This window comes from Haliotis cracherodii, unplaced genomic scaffold (genome assembly GCF_022045235.1).
Source record: "Haliotis cracherodii isolate W230 unplaced genomic scaffold, xgHalCrac1.p SCAF_3, whole genome shotgun sequence".
Lineage (NCBI taxonomy): Eukaryota > Metazoa > Mollusca > Gastropoda > Lepetellida > Haliotidae > Haliotis > Haliotis cracherodii.
In genome coordinates, this window is record NW_027266286.1 from 19095285 (window position 1) to 19112521 (window position 17237).

The 17237-nt window shown below is 43.5% G+C and overlaps 2 protein-coding genes across 2 annotated transcripts; one reads left to right on the forward strand and one right to left on the reverse strand.

Moving 5' to 3' along the window:
• Positions 1-7356: 7356 nt before the first annotated feature.
• LOC139475270 (uncharacterized) lies at positions 7357-8384 on the reverse strand. Its single transcript, XM_071258503.1, has 2 exons — positions 8337-8384; positions 7357-7953 (listed from the first exon to the last, which is right to left on the reverse strand). Exons 1-2 carry the CDS (start codon positions 8382-8384, stop codon positions 7357-7359), a joined length of 645 nt encoding a protein of 214 aa, XP_071114604.1.
• A 4877-nt stretch (positions 8385-13261) lies between these two features.
• Positions 13262-14631, forward strand: LOC139475272 (golgin subfamily A member 6-like protein 25). Its single transcript, XM_071258504.1, has 2 exons — positions 13262-13758; positions 13827-14631. Exons 1-2 carry the CDS (start codon positions 13262-13264, stop codon positions 14629-14631), a joined length of 1302 nt encoding a protein of 433 aa, XP_071114605.1.
• The last annotated feature ends 2606 nt before the right edge of the window (positions 14632-17237 follow it).

The window sequence follows — 17237 nt, forward strand, 5'->3', positions numbered from 1 at the left end:
TAGTATCTAGACACATGTTTTAGAGTGTGTTTGGTTAATGAATACCTTCGTTTTTTAACAATTGATCTTTTGAAACTCGGTGACCTTTATGTTTTTTCTTTCGTTTTTGTATTCGTTTTGAAAACGACACGATTTCGTCACGTTGAGCTGTCGATATAAAAATGCCGTTGCCTTGTTTACAGTGAAAGTGATGTTGATGTCATGAACCGTATCTCAAGTTATGAGGTGCAGTTTGTTTGTTGAAATGGACGTCAATGATGTGGTCGCATGGTAACCTTTGCAGTTAACTCGTCAAACACGCCTCGTCTATACCAAACATTACATTTATTTCGTCACCAGGAAGTTATCTGAATTGTAAGAATCTGAAGAGTAAAACAGTATTGTATCAAAGCTGTGTGTATACGAATGTGTTATTAAAGTATCGAGGAACAGGATAAGAACAATGCACTGCCAGAACTAGAAGTAAGGCTTCAGGTGAAAATTAGGGATATTTTGTTTGTTATTAATGTCAGTATCGTCACGGGAAAGTGGGAATAGATACTCAGTGTAAGCCAGTTCATTTTAATATCCCCAAATCACATTACTAATTGTCTTATTAACACTTAATTATCAGTTTTGATTATCACAGTTACAAGTTATATGTAAAATTTCAGACTTCAGACATCAAGACCCGTGAAGATCCGAGGTAGAATAGGTTTTCAGCAACCCAAGCTTGCGGTAAAAGGCGACTATGCTTGAGGTAAGAGGCGACTATGCTTGCGGTAAAAGGCGACTATGCTTGAGGTAAGAGGCGACTAACGGGATCGGGTGGTCAGGCTCGCTGACTTGGTTGATGCATGTCATCGCATCCAAACAACAAACAAACAAAGTCCAGGAAGGACTAACTCCCCACTATCCCACTACTCGTCCTCTCAGGGAAAGCCGGGGAGGACGAAGTCCCCACTACGCCACTACTCGTCTCACCGGGGAAATCCGGGGAGGACTAACTCCCCACTATCCCACTACTCGTCTTCCCAGGGAAATCCGGGGAGGACTAAGTCCCCACTATCCCACTACTCGTCTACCCAGGGAAATCCGGGGAGGACTGAGTCCCCATTATCCCTCTACTCGTCTCACCAGGGCAATTCGGGGAGGACTAACTCCCCACTATCCCACTACTCGTCTCACCAGGGCAATCCGGGGAGGACTGAGTCCCCATTATCCCTCTACTCGTCTCACCAGGGCAATCCGGGGAGGACTAAGTCCCCACTATCCCTCTACTCGTCCTCTCAGGGAAATCTGGGGAGGACTAAGTCCCCACTATCCCACTACTCGTCTAACCAGGGAAATCCGGGGAGGACTAAGTCCCCACTATCCCTCTACTCGCCTTCCCAGGGAAATCCGGGGAGGACTAAGTCCCCACTATCCCACTACTCGTCCTCTCAGGGCAATCCGGGGAGGACTAAGTCCCCACTATCCCTCTACTCGTCCTCTCAGGGCAATCCGGGGAGGACTAAGTCCCCACTATCCCTCTACTCGTCCTCTCAGGGAAATCCGGGGAGGACTAAGTCCCCACTATCCCACTACTCGTCTCACCAGGGAAATCCGGGGAGGACTAAGTCCCCACTATCCCTCTACTCGCCTTCCCAGGGAAATCCGGGGAGGACTAAGTCCCCACTATCCCACTACTCGTCCTCTCAGGGCAATCCGGGGAGGACTAAGTCCCCACTATCCCTCTACTCGTCCTCTCAGGGCAATCCGGGGAGGACTAAGTCCCCACTATCCCTCTACTCGTCCTCTCAGGGCAATCCGGGGAGGACTAAGTCCCCACTATCCCTCTACTCGTCCTCTCAGGGAAATCCGGGGAGGACTAAGTCCCCACTATCCCACTACTCGTCTAACCAGGGAAATCCGGGGAGGACTGAGTCCCCATTATCCCACTACTTGTCTCACCAGGGCAATCCGGGGAGGACTATGTCCCCACTATCCCACTACTCGTCTCACCAGGGCAATCCGGGGAGAGCTAAGTTCCCACTATCCCACTACTCGTCTCACCAGGGCAATCCGGGGAGAGCTAAGTCCCCACTATCCCACTACTCGTCTCACCAGGGCAATCCGGGGAGAGTTAAGTCCCCACTATCCCACTACTCGTCTCACCAGGGCAATCCGGGGAGAGCTAAGTTCCCACTATCCCACTACTCGTCTCACCAGGGCAATCCGGGGAGGACTAAGTCCCTAGTACCCAATGTAAACTAGTTCCACTGTTGATTCGCGCAGCTGGCTAAATTCGTTTATGCAACGGGCGACGGTCAAAACATGTGGTCCACATCTTTACTATAGCCGACCATAGGTGCGCATGCGTAGAGTCCTTAATGCCTGTAAGTGAACACTGTACATCACGAGATGGTAAATTGTTTCTATTGATGGGCGGCTGGGGATGCTAAGTATATCGTAAAGGGCTGTCAGTATGAAGACTTTCAAATGCCACATTTGCTGCTTGTTCACAGATAGCTGGATGACCATTTGCCATTTTACGCACAGACATGATTAGTGTGTAGGTAGTGTTGTGATATCACCTTCTCCCGACGGGGTCTATACCTTGGTCCAGTAGGGGAGATGGATGTCACCAGTTGCTGCAACTTCCCCATCATCTATGCTTACTAATTACCTTGCTTTGCTGCCTATGGTATTTCATAATAGAACAAATTATCTCTTTTTTTTATCGTACGAGGGAGTGTCAGAACGTTTTAAGCCTAGCCTACATAGAAGTGAAATTTGGTCGTGAACTTTAATGATTCTTCATAATAGTCGCCAACCAAAATATTTTTAATTTAGTTTTCTTTGTTTTGTTGATTGTTTAATGCCGCAATCAGCAATATTCCAGCTATATGACGGCGGTCTGTAAATAATCGAGTCTGGATCAGACAACCCAGTGATTGACATCATGTGTATCGATCCATGTAATTGGGATACGATGACATGCATCAACCAAATCAGCGAGTCTGACCACCCGATCCCGTTAGTAGCGTTAAACAACAAACAAACAAACAAACAGACAGACAGACAATCTTGACCCCTTGCATATTGAACCAGGCGTACAGTTGAAGACGCAAAACTTGTTATTTTAAGCGGTGTTTTTAAACATCTAGAGCTGTGTAAATCATATCTCCGAATTCTTTTCATTGACTTTTCTTCTGCTTTTAATATCATTCAGCCACACATTTTATTGGGAAAGTTGTGTGATATGTTGCTCAAAATTATTTGTAAATATTTTATTATGGATTCAAAGTTTTCTCATCAATCGGCCTCAAATGGTACAAGTGAACACAGGCGCTTTACAGGGTTGTATCATCTCCCCCGTGCTTTTCATCCTGTACACGAACGATTGTGTGAGACATGCGCCCGATTGCCTGAATGTCAAGTTTGCTGATGGTCAAGTATTGGATGGTCTCATTACAGACAACGAACAACACAACAGGGAGGAAATCAGTTCATTTACAAAGTGGTATGATGACAATTATCTTGTGTTAAATGTGACAAAAACTGATTAATGAATAATTGATTTTAGACATAAAAAGAACAACAAAACACCTGTCACCATCAATCACGAGCCGGTTGAGATTGTCACTGAATATGAATATTTGGGGAACATTTGTAGATACTAAATTAAATTTGACTATCAACACTGATGCTGTTTTAAAGAAATGTCCACAGCGATGACATTTTATACGTAAATTAAGATCATTTACTGTTGACATGAGTCTATTCTCTCTTTTTGTCTTTTTCATTCAGTGTTATGACGCTCTTTCTGCTTAAAATCGGGCTTGGACAAGATTGTGTGAGTTTATCTGGGTGTTTTACAATTGTCACTGATTTTTTATCTGACCCCAATCATTTGTTAAACAAATGGACAGGTGGTCGCCGTTGACGAACGTGGTAGATTTACGTGGCATCGTACCTCAAAGGCATTGATCGTTGTTTTAGATTATTGACACACCACCGTCGTTTCGCTGGAATATTGCCGAGTGCGGCATTAAACAGCAAACAAAGAAAACAAAGAAAACTAAATTGAAAATCTGGGTTGCGATTTAATCTGGTTCGCTCGGGTTTAGAGGGGTGGCCTGCCTAGCCTTCTTTCCACCCGAAGGCATTCTGTGAAACCTTCGGGCAAAAAACTTGGATAAATCAGTGACAAAAATGATGTCCGATGCAATTCCCTATTTTGACTTGTACCATATGGTCCCGTGTTTTTTCAGGTAAACAATTGACTTGACTTTGCATGTGTTTGTGACGGGTGCCACCGGTGGAGCAGGATACGCTCACCTTTTCGCCAGGTAACACCTGGTATCATTACTATTTGATAGTGATTCATTAACACATGCTCATGATATAGTCGGAATCGTACAATCGACTCTGCTTTATGCAGATATTTCAATTGGATATGGAAAGGGTTTGCCGCTTTATTTAATTAATTATTTTTGAAGAAAAGAAAATTTCAATTATTTCAAATGTTTTCAACCCACAAACGTAGTCCAACAAGAAGCTTGTGACCTCCTCCATGGGCCAACTCACTGATCGGACCAGTACCAGGTTGTGGACGGCCTTAATGTTTCCTGTTGTGGTACTGGTGTTGGGTCGACCAGAGCCAGGGTCCTTTTCTCTTCCTTCGCCCAACGTCTCTTTGTGGCATAGGGGTCACGGGTGGCCCAGTCGTCTAAGGCGCCGCGATTCGCTGTGCAGAGTTGCGTCCCTTGGGCACGCCAGAAACGTATGATTGTGGGTTCGAATCCCGGTTCGCCCCGATTATGTTTCTAGGTTTGTCAGCACCATACCCGTGCTCATGGGTTTCACCGAAGTGATAAACGTCTGAGACCTGCATCACTTCGGGCTTTCCTCCCACATTAAGCTGACATGCCGCGATATAACTGGAATACTGTTAAAAGCGGCGTTAAACCCAACTCACTCACGCATATGATGAGGCAGCCTCTCAATAAAACCATGAAGCCGTTCATCAGTATTCTTCTGTTATTGATCCTCTAGGGTAAAAAAAGTGATGACTGCTTAATAATCACTTTTGTCCAATTCAGTGCTAAGGGTTCTTCGGAGTCGAGGCTCAAATCGTCTTTTACTCCTCGTTTTTGAATTTTACATATTGTTCACAAATTAGATGTCATTGTATCTAAAGTAATAAATAGAGCAAGATGATGTCGTTAAATTAGACTAACATCTAGTCTCTGAAATAAACATATTTTACAGAAAAACAGTTGTTAGATTATCATATGGAATAAAAAAGGCCAAGAACTGCAGTAATTTAGACTTGCAAACAGTTATAGACTTGCAAGGGCTATATGGGATATATTTATGTCACTTTCTGTATGACAGACTATCGTAGAATGTATTAGGGGCCTAACTGTGTAAGGTATCGCAGTTAGATGTACAGAGTTGCGTCCCTTGGCCGTGCCAGAATTCGCTGATACTGGGTACCAGATTCACAATTTGTTGGTCCTTTGTTTGTGGGTTTCACAAAAGTAGTAAATGTGTACGACCTACGGCACTTGAGGCTTTCATCCCACATCCAGCTGACTCGCCCTGATATCACTGAAATACTGTTCACAGCATCTTCCCGAGACAAGGGAGTTAACGGACTGTAACAGTCCAGTTTCCACCCAGGCCGAACTACGCGGGAATTTCTGGGCTCGATAGTAGCGCCATCAGTGGCTATTACGATATTACGAATTACGTCCCTTCTATGTCCCTCCTGTTGACCAATCAGATTCCACCTCTCATATCACTTGCATTTGCTTCAAATAAAATGGCGATAACTAATCAAGATCTATTTTGTAATAAAAAAGGGTCTTACTTACAGTCACGTGAGCCCCTTGATTAAAAATCTGAAAAGATTTGAAAATATTTGTTGACGCCGAGTTGGCGGTACACATCCTTTGCAAATCCTGTAATCGACCGAAATCTGCACGGCAGTTTACGAACCAGATTTCGATTTCATTACGCGATTTGATTAGACTATGAATGGACTTGTTAATCCATCCTTCGGCAAGGGTGGAAACTGGACTTTTAAAGTCAGGGTTTAACTCCCTTGCCTCGGGAAGATGTGTTCACAGCGGCATTAAGCCAGTTTACTTACCCACCCACTCGCATCGTCACCAAGCTCAGCCCCGCACTTATCATGAAGGTTTTACGCACGCAGCATACGCTATCTGGCGGTTTGAATATTCTTTATTAATGTTATGTATTCAATCGGCCCATGTTACAGCATTACAGCCAATTGTCTGCGTGAACTTACCTGTTTACTGATAACACTGCCAATTTCTCATGATCTCAGGATTATAAACAACCATTTGTATACTAAACTGATGTTGTGTAGGATAAATATAGTATTTATTAACAATGTAGATTTTACTAAAATGTACACGCATTGTATAGCCATAGAACATGACAATAATATTCATTCCCAGTGTTTTCACAGGAGGACATTTTACGTTAAGCATGAGTCTTCCAGGTAAGGGGCGGTCGGTTAACCTAGTGGTTAAAACGTCACCCGAAGACCCGGGTTCAATTCCCGACATGGGTACAATGTATGAAGCCCATTTCTGGTGTCCCCCGCCGTGATGTTGCTGGAATATTGCTAAAAGCAGCGTAAGACCATACTCACTCACTCTTCATGGGAAGCACGTGTTTAGCTGCGCGTGAATTTGAATAATAACTCGCTTATGTCTTTATCTGGTCATATTATGTTGCTCAGATACAATCGATACTTTTGTGTGTGACATTTCTGAAACCTTCTTGGGTATTTATAGATACTGAGAACAATATCTTTTGTGTATGGTTTTCATTAAACTCGTTCTGCGAACAAACGTTCGAGGTTGCAAAAAAGTGGATTGTGTTATTTCTCGATATTTGTCAGACATAAAATGTGCAATGCCACATTTAGTTACATGCACAAATGTGACTGTTTATCGGGTATGCTCAAACAAGTAAAAGAAAGTTTATTTGAAACGACTGTCACAAAAACAAAAACAATTTCCATTCCAGTTGAGAAGGCCACAAACATGTAAGAAATACAAGCTCAGGTCCGGTTGAAACCGCTACAGGCCGAGCAGAGGTTGTGACAGCAGTCGTGGCGGTAGTGAGAGTCGTTGTAGTAGTAGTAGGTTTAGTTAAAGTGACAGTGGTTGTGGTAGTCTTAGTGGCAGTCGCAATGACTGTCGTGGCGATTGTGGTTGCAGTCGTTGTGACAGTCAAGCTGGTAGTCGAAGTGGCAGTCGTGGTGATTGTAGATGTAGTCGTTTAGAGGCAGTGACAGTCATGTTGGTAGTCGTAGTGGTAGTTAAGTTAGTAGTTGTAGTGACAGTTAAGTTGCTAGTTGTAGTGGCAGTCATGTTGATAGTTGTAGTGGCAGTCATGTTGGTAGTCGTAGTGGCAGTCATGTTGGTAGTTGTAGTGGCAGTCATGTTGATAGTTGTAGTGACAGTCAAGTTGGTAGTTGTAGTGGCAGTCATGTTGGTAGTTGTAGTGGCAGTCATGTTGGTAGTTGTAGTGACAGTCAAGTTGGTAGTCGTAGTGACAGTCATGTTGGTAGTTGTAGTGACAGTCAAGTTGGTAGTTGTAGTGGCAGTCATGTTGGTAGTTGTAGTGGCAGTCAAGTTGGTAGTTGTAGTGCCAGTCAAGTTGGTAGTCGTAGTGGCAGTCAAGTTGGTAGTCGTAGTGGCAGCCAAGTTGGTAGTTGTAGTGGCAGTCATGTTGGTAGTTGTAGTGACAGTCAAGTTGGTAGTTGTAGTGGCAGTCATGTTGGTAGTTGTAGTGGCAGTCATGTTGGTAGTTGTAGTGGCAGTCATGTTGGTAGTTGTAGTGACAGTCAAGTTGGTAGTCGTAGTGACAGTCATGTTGGTAGTTGTAGTGGCAGTCATGTTGGTAGTTGTAGTGGCAGTCATGTTGGTAGTTGTAGTGACAGTCAAGCTGGTAGTTGTAGTGGCAGTCATGTTGGTAGTTGTAGTGGCAGTCATGTTGGTAGTTGTAGTGCCAGTCAAGTTGGTAGTCGTAGTGGTAGTCATGTTGGTAGTCGTAGTGTCAGTCAATTTGGTAGTTGTAGTGGCAGTCAAGTTGGTAGTCGTAGTGGCAGTCAAGTTGGTAGTTGTAGTGCCAGTCAAGTTGGTAGTCGTAGTGGCAGTCAAGTTGGTAGTCGTAGTGGCAGTCATGTTGGTAGTCGTAGTGTCAGTCAATTTGGTAGTTGTAGTGGCAGTCAAGTTGGTAGTCGTAGTGGCAGTCAAGTTGGTAGTTGTAGTGACAGTCAAGTTGGTAGTCGTAGTGACAGTCATGTTGGTTGTTGTAGTGGCAGTCACGTTGGTAGTTGTAGAGGCAGTCATGTTGGTAGTCGTAGTGGCAGTCATGTTGGTAGTCGTAGTGACAGTCAAGCTGGTAGTCGTAGTGACAGTCAAGTTGGTAGTCGTAGTGGCAGTCAAGTTGGTAGTCGTAGTGGCAGTCAAGTTGGTAGTCGTAGTGGCAGTCAAGTTGGTAGTTGTAGTGGCAGTCAAGTTGATAAGTTTAAGTCGAGTATCTAATGGAACATTAACAACCACTTTCACTCAAAAACCTTGCGTGTGAATACAGACTACGTATCACCGCATATAACAATGGCTGCCGATAACTCTTTAGAACTATTCACGTCACATATCAGAACATTATCAGGTGTTTTGTCACCTAATGGCACAGGACACACCCACACTTGATCACATCTTATCAAACATGATGAACACTATTTCAGAACACGCACAAATAAATACATTAACCGCTCTCATAAATCCCGTCACTCTCTCATGTCGTACACTGCCGCTTATCTATGTAAGTGAAACCTCACACTTAAGCTCACCAAAATAAATAAAGAAGAATCTAATCTACGGTTAGACCCCCTCAAATTTCAAAACACAGCAGGTTTTATCTCCTTATATGTTTTTAATGTGAACTGTAAACGATATACGGTTTCGCTATCTCATTAAAATCAGATGTTAGTTCTCGCTGTCGCTAAACAAAGATCTGAGGACATCCCATTACGGGTCACGTCAGAACGACCTTTCATCCGACCAATCAAAGCGTCGCTTCCCAGATCATGAAAGTGACAGTCAGAATGTGTTTTCTCATCATGCAACCTCGAAAACGTTAACATGGAGAATTCCGAAAGACAGTTACGGCCCGTACGACTGATTCTGACAAATGCTTATTGTCTCTCTCTTGCTTCCATGGGATAAACATTTGAACGGAGGGGGCGTTGCACAGTATGTGGGAAGCACTGATAAACAATCACAATCATATCTTAGACATTCCGGAATGATCGTTTGTTCAGTTTCAAAATTTTAATCGAGAACTGTGTCAACATATTTTTCAAGCGTAGTATGAAATGGAAGTCCCCAGGTTGAAACGAGTCCCGTAAAGCTCGAGAAAGCTGCTTTCTAATTAGCTGATGTCGACTTCTTGTGAGTCATATCAGTGATCGGTCAAAGTTTTGGAAAGGTCGTTCTGACGTGACCCGTAATGGGATGTCCTCAGATCTTTTTTAGATACAGCGAGAACTGAGATCTGATGAAATGAGATTGTATGCTTTCTCCATTGGACGAGAGGGGGGTCACATGGCCGTGAACTTGACGTTAATACGTTTTTCACGTGACTATTCTTGAAATGACGTAAACACTGACGGAGTACTTCCACATTCCTGGGAATTCCATAGCACGAATACACAGAGAAGCGTTTTTTCTTATACCCCTTTCACATGCACAACATTTACTAACGTGAGTAATTTTACATATGTGTAACTAAACATATGTGTGTATATGTAAATTTACTATGCGTTCACATAAAAATCAACTTAGGTGTGTAAATGTAGTATGTACATTGTGTAAGGCACACACATACGTCAGCCTGTGTACGACTTTCAACACAAAACAGGTTGTTTTCTAATCAAAGCTGAATGAGAAGAGAGTTAATTTTCGCGTGAAGCAACATGTGTTTGATTTAATTTGTACACCAAGTTTTGAGTCCTTGAAACCAAAAGAAAACACCGTCCGCTCAACTCTGTATATACGCATGAAAGTTGGCAATTGTTGACAATTTCTTTGGTGTTGGCAAAAGAACAGATATTAATTAGATCATCCTCTTACGTTAACGTAAACGTTCACATTGCAACATATACACACAGTGCAAATTTACTTTTACATTTGCACCTGCTCCAGACATGATGCAAATTTTCTCCTTGTGTAAATATACAAGACCCTTTAATCTTGAACTCGGCGTTTCGGGATACATTCATTTGGAAAACGTCAGAGAGTTTGACTGCATGCCCGTTCACGAATATCCCCGCTACGAACAAAACGAAGAACTGCACATCAAAACTGTCGCAGTATCGACTCCATCTGTGTCTGGACTGACATTGACAGACTACATGTATGGATTACCTAAGTATCTATTTGACACATCTTTTTAATCACCTTTCTAATGATCGACCAAATGATCAATGATGACAAACGTATATAACCGCCACAGGTTCATTAACAACTTCGGAAATCTCTCCTGTCACGTTCATCGTGTCGGCCATTTTGATGTCTTGTACTTGATGTAAAATAATTACTACGCGCTGTCATTGTGACTGACTTAGTAGTTCTTAACAGACCTTCCTCATCCAGTGGAGATATTATTTAAAGACCATTGTTGTAAACAAACCGCAACAGATGTCATTGTAAAGCAAGTAGAGCATACATGTCACCTCTCTTAGTGAAGAACTGTTTTATTCCGCGATACAGCTGTTTGTTGTATGGCTGTCAGTGTAAACATGAAGTCACACGTACCACTTTAAATACAACTCTGTACAGAAACAGCGCTCAATCCTTCGAGGTACAAAATAGTAATACAAAAGAATATAAGAATTGACTTTCACGTTGTGTGAGTTCATTAGAGTATGAACATTCATGGAGAGAAGGCCAGGATCCGACGTTCATACAGTTTGGCCCTCACTCTATGAAGGTTCATACTCCAATGAACTCACACAAAGTGAGAGTCAGTGCTTAAAATCATCTTACATATCTTAAGCATCAGACTGTGTTTCCAACGAAAAGGCTGTTACATAAATTCATATTTTTTATTTTCTTACTTCTACCCTCTCCCTCTGAAGGTGAACATGGAGATGAGAAAGACGCAAGTAAATATGGATGGGTTATTGCAAGTGCCCGAGGGAAGGTGTTTCTGCAGCTGGCTGTAAAATGACACGCGAATGCAATCCATGCCATTAGAGAACCATATTGGTGCTCTTGGACGTGTGTTCTCATACAACTCTTGAAAGTACACAAATCAATTTTTGAATTTGTTTTTCTCCCGAGCGCATGTAAGATATTAGTACAACGACCTCGTGTTCTCATTTCCGCATCCAGATGCTAGGACCCCCAGGACATCACCGTGTATCTGGTAGTCTTATACCAGCATCTTATCAACCTCCGCCAAGGGAGCGTGCAGCCACGCTGACAAACACCAGATACAGATACAATGATAATGTCAACGTATCTCTGTGGGTAAATCAGTTATTGTTTCAAATACCATCGTCGTATTGTCGATGGCAGTTGCTACAAGAGGGGAAAACACAACGCCGCTCTAATGTGTTATACCCAGCAGATAACTAACATGTTATTGAGTTACCAGCGTTTCGTAGCCATGACAACGCCAGGTGATATTAACATGTATTTTAGCGTGCGATTGGTTTCACCGAATTGATGCCTTCTGATAAAGCGTAAATTATCACGTGGTACTTAGTAATCGAACGCACACACATTCCTGTAAATCTGTATATCTATTGTCTAAACGACCCAACAACCCTTTTAGAAATATGCCACGTATTATAAGTTGTTGTTAAAGAAGCATAAAGAGTTTTTAAAATGGAACACTGTAATTGCAATAACCTTTCCGAACGTATCACCTGGCATATGGTAACTGCAGAAAGTCAACACTCGGCCGTAACAATAGTGACATGGAAATCGGACTGCCTAGCCGAAAGCATGGGCAAAAATATTGGGCTAGAAAATAAAGTAGAGGGGATTTGTAACTATTTTTGCGATAATAATCATCCGTAAGCCTTTTGCTGTTTAATTCCACGAAGAAATATCTCTAATGCCGTAGGAATAGCGCGGGCTTTGGAATGGTAATTACCTAATCAAATATAATTTCCTTCATCGTTAATTGTGGGCGTAAGAAACACAATCGTCTTCTAGGAAATGTGTGAAGCCATGGCAAGAAGATGAGAATAATACTGTAAACAATTAGAATGTGAGAAAGTTGAGTGAGAAGACAGTGAGAAGGCGTTAGACAAAAGAGGTAGATATCGACAGAAGATGAGTGAGTGAGTTGGGTTTAACGCCGCTTTTAACAGTATTCCAGTTATATCACGGCGTTTCAGCTTAATGTGGGAGGAAAGCCCGAAGTGATGCAGGTCTCAGACGTTTATCACTTCGGTGAAACCCACGAGCACGGGTATGGTGCTGACAAACCTAGAAACATAATCGGGGCGAACCTGGATTCGAACCCACAATCGAATTCTGGCTTGCCCAAGGGACGTAACTCTGCAAAGCGAATCGCGGCACCTTAGACGACTGGGCCACCCGTGCCCCCAACAGAGGATGAGAAGAGAGCGACAGAAGACGAGCAAACACTGCGAAAGGTGAGACGATACCAACAGAATGTAGGAAGACAGCGAGAGATGGTGGGGAACAAGTTTGTTTGTTTGTTGTTTATCGCCGAACTCAGCACTATTCCAGTTCTATGACGGCGGTGTGTAAATAATCGAGTCTGAACCAGACAATCCAGGGACTGATATACAATTGGGATACGATGACATGCATCAACCTAGTCAGCGAGCCTGACCACCCGATCCCGTTAGACGCCTCTTACGACAAGCATGGTCGCCTTTTACGGCAAGAATGGCTTCCGGAAGGCCTATTCTACCCCGGATCTCCACGGGGCGGGAAAACAGGTGAGATGGCCAGAGGACTGTGGGAAAAATGAGTGAGTTATGTTTAACGCCAATGAGGAACATTATTTCAGTTGTATCACTTAAAGTCTCAGCTTACTGCAGGGGGACGAGTCAAAGTGACGCAAGCCCGAGACTTCCCTACTTCACAGAAACCCACGACCAAGGGTATGTTGCTGACTGATTATGAGGGTGTGAATGAGATGGATTGTCGACGCTTTAAGCAAGATTACAGAAATATTACGCGGAGGACGTTAAAATGTGTGAATGCAATGTGTGAATACCGAGACCGACTTACATACTTTTTCTGCAATAGCTAATGTCAGGAAAAAGATTAAAAGGGAGAGAGAAAAGATATGGAAACAACTAGATAATGTGAGAAGACAGCGAGAGAAGGTGGGGAAACAGCTAGAGAATGTGAGAAGACAGCGAGAGAAGGTGGGGAAACAGCTAGAGAATTTGAGAAGACAGCAAGATAAGGTGGGGAAACAACTAGAGAATGTGAGAAGGGAGCAAGATAAGGTGGGGAAACAGCTAGAGAATGTGAGAAGACAGCGAGAGAATGTGGGGAAACAGCTAGATAATGTGAGAAGACAGCAAGATAAGGTGGGGAAACAGCTAGAGAATGTGAGAAGACAGCAAGAGAAGGTGGGGAAACAGCTAGAGAATTTGAGAAGACAGCGAGAGAAGGCGGGGAAACAACTAGAGAATGTGAGAAGACAGGGGGAAAAGGTGGAGAAACAACTAGAGAATTTGAAAAGACAGTAAGAGAAGGTGGGGAAACAGCTAGAGAATGTGAGGAGACAGCGAGAGTAGGTGGGGAAACAACTAGAGAATGTGAGAAGACAGCGAGAGTAGGTGGGGAAACAGCTAGAGAATGTGAGAAGACAGCAAGAGTAGGTGGGGAAACAGCTAGAGAATGTGAGGAGACAGCGAGAGTAGGTGGGGAAACAGCTAGAGAATGTGAGAAGACAGCAAGAGAAGGTGGGGAAACAGCTAGAGAATTTGAGAAGACAACAAGAGTAGGTGGGGGAACAGCTAGAGAATGTGAGAAGACAGCGAGAGTAGGTGGGGAAACAGCTAGAGAATGTGAGAAGACAGCGAGAGTAGGTGGGGAAACAGCTAGAGAATGTGAGGAGACAGCGAGAGAAGGCGAGGAAACAGCTAGAGAATGTGAGAAGACAGCAAGAGTAGGTGGGGAAACAGCTAGAGAATGTGAGAAAACAGCAAGAGAAGGTGGGGAAACAGCTAGAGAATGTGAGAAGACAACAAGAGTAGGTGGGGAAACAGCTAGAGAATGTGAGAAGACAACAAGAGTAGGTGGGGAAACAGCTAGAGAATGTGAGAAGACAGCGAGAGTGGGTGGGGAAACAGCTAGAGAATGTGACAAGACAGCAAGAGAAGGTGGGGAAACAGCTAGAGAATGTGAGAAGACAACAAGAGTAGGTGGGGAAACAGCTAGAGAATGTGAGAAGACAGCGAGAGTAGGTGGGGAAACAGCTAGAGAATGTGAGGAGACAGCGAGAGTAGGCGGGGAAACAGCTAGAGAATGTGAGGAGACAGCCAAAGGGGAAACAGGGAGGTTGAGAACACAACGAGAGCAAGTGAAGATAAGAAAGGTCTGCGGGAAACATTGAGAAGGTGAGAAAACTGTAGGTAAAGGTAAGAAGACAATTCCAGAAAGAGCAAAAATCGCGAATTGAAAGTGAGAAGAAAGTTGAAAAAGATGAGCACACAAATGGAGAAGTTGCCGGGGCCCGGGAAAAGGTGGGAAGACGGCAAGAGGGATAAGAAAACTGCAGTAGAGGGTGGGCAGTTGGTGAAATATGTGACAGAAAACAGAAAGACAATCGGGAGACAAAGGGAGAAATGGTGAGAAAACTGGGGGAAAAGGTGAAAAAACAGTGACTGAAAAATATTCAAGAAGAAAAGATGTCAAAACAAGGTGATATATACTGAACCACAAAAGAAACGTCACCATGGATAGATATATGAGAAACATTATTTGTCCAAACACTGTACACATACTTTGAGACATATTGAACAGATGAAACTTGGCAAAACTGATCATCAAAGTTGAAATTAAAGAGACAAATGTTCTCAAAGTGAAACACAACACTAGTCTCTGAGAAAATGGCATCACAAGTCAATATCTCGTGTGTCCGCCATGTGCATTGATGACTGCCGTGCAACGTCGTTACATGGAATGGATGAGGCGGTTGATGAAGGCCATAGGCACTTGAGCCCACACTCTGACGCAGTTCAGCTGCAGTTGTCGGCCTTGGTCGGACGTCATTCAGCCGTCTTTGAATCTCGTCCAACAGGTGCTCAACGGGAATTGCATGGTTCTGATGCCGTTCTGCTGGAGGAAGTCTCTTGTTGCTCTCGGGCGCGGGCACGGTCGTTATCATGCTGAAACTCGTTGTTGCGTCGACGTGCCAAATGAGGTATGGCGTGTGGTCTCAAGACTTGATCAGTGTACCGAGCTGCTGTGACACCATTTCCTCTCCCTGGACCGATGTTCTGGAAGACCACAGGGCCGACCCTCTGTGTAAAACCAATTCCCCAACGCACCATGATGCTCGGACCACCCCACGAGTCAACAACACAAGAATCCGAATAACGTTCCCCATGGCGTCGCCAGACCCTCTCTCTCTCTGCCATCTGCTGTTGAGATACAGTAACGGCTCTCGTCTGAGAAGAGGACTCTTCTCCACTGCTGGTGGCGCCAATGCTGGTGCTGTGTTGCCCACTGAAGACGGTCCCGTCGATGACGTGGTGTCAGAATGGGCCCTCGGTATGACAGTGGAGGTTTCTGGTCGTCAATCGTCGACGCACGGTGTACGCACTAATGTGTCGCTGGTATGTCCCCATGGTCTGTCGAGCAGTTTCCGCAGCAGTGATAAAGCGATCTTGAAGATGCTGTCGCACAATCTGACGTCAGGCGGTGACCCTTTGTCTTCCACAACGTGGTCGGTTATCTGTAGTGTTGGTGGTCTGGTACCGTGGCTGGAGCCTGCATATGGTCCTTACGTGGACTTGAAATGCATTGGCTACTTGCCGGGCGGTTTGTCCAGCTTGCAATCGTCCAAAGGCTTGGTGTCGCTGATTTCTTGTCAATCTTGGCATGTGGTAGCAATTCAAAAACGAATGAATGTTATCCGATCTGGGTGGAATTTTATAGGGCAAGAAATGGGGGAACGCATGTGCATTCCAATTTGCACGGAACTCACGTGCATCGGGGAACCATGGCCGTTGCCGTGATGCGTTTGGGCGATCGGTTTTATTGTCATCTGCTTTGCATTTCATTTTTCCGGACAAGGTAATGTTAAATTTTAGAAACTTTGACAAACATAACCCAGATATTTAAATAACAACTTGTCATGCAATGTTATTTGGGCTGACGTTTGTGTTGCGGTTCAGTATATATCGAGAAATGGAGACAAAATGCTTCTTTTATGACAAAAGGCTCGCTGATAACCACTGAAGCTTAAAGTAGAGACAGTCAGACAGACAGACAGACAGACAGACAGACAGACAAACAGACAGACATACATTTTTATTCGCCATTATAAGGCCACATTGCACAGTTGATATTTCAGCTACATTCGTTTAGTTATGTGATATATATGATATACAAGAAGTATCTGTCAGTGAATATATGTTTCAACAATATGGCTAGTGAACGTATCACATCAGAGTTGTTGGATTTTATGACTGATCATTAACAGCTTGTTTTTATGCATATTGTTAAACTACGGAATATACTTTTCTCTAAGTTATTTCTTATACAACATGAAATTCATCCTCAATCTCACCTGATTGGCAGTTTTAACAGATATTCATTTCAACTTCTTTGTCTTTATATCTACGTCTAAAATTTACGTTGAAGTTGTGTAATGACATAAAGCTCTAATAAGCAAATTATCCTTAATGCTTATATACTTTTCTGGTTCTTCTGGCCCAATATAACAAGATTGGCGCATTTTTGCCGTCAAATATGTGTACTTACTTAATGAATCCAGTCCTTGTCTGAACTAAACAGATGAATTTATCGAACGCTTACATCGCGCGTATAGCTGTAGGGAGATAAACAGTTCAATGCGTGTAAGCTCCGTCTTGCAGTTGGCAAATATATTCACATCGCTGTTTCTATGGAGACAAAAGATGAAGAAAGACATCCACTGTGTTTGGCAGATGACTTCAGCATTGTCTTCACAAATCGTAAATTGTTAAAGTTCAC

Coding starts and splice junctions, on each gene's coding strand:
- LOC139475272 (XM_071258504.1), top strand. CDS start 13,262: ATGCAATGTGTGAATACCGAGACCGACTTACATACTTTTTCTGCAATA. Junction 13,759..13,826: donor CTAGAGAATTTGAAAAGACA/GTAAGAGAAGGT, acceptor GGAAACAACTAG/AGAATGTGAGAAGACAGCGA.
- LOC139475270 (XM_071258503.1), bottom strand. CDS start 8,384: ATGACTGCCACTACGACTACCAACATGACTGCCTCTACAACTACCAAC. Junction 7,954..8,336: donor CTGCCTCTACAACTACCAAC/GTGACTGCCACT, acceptor TACAACTACCAG/CTTGACTGTCACTACAACTA.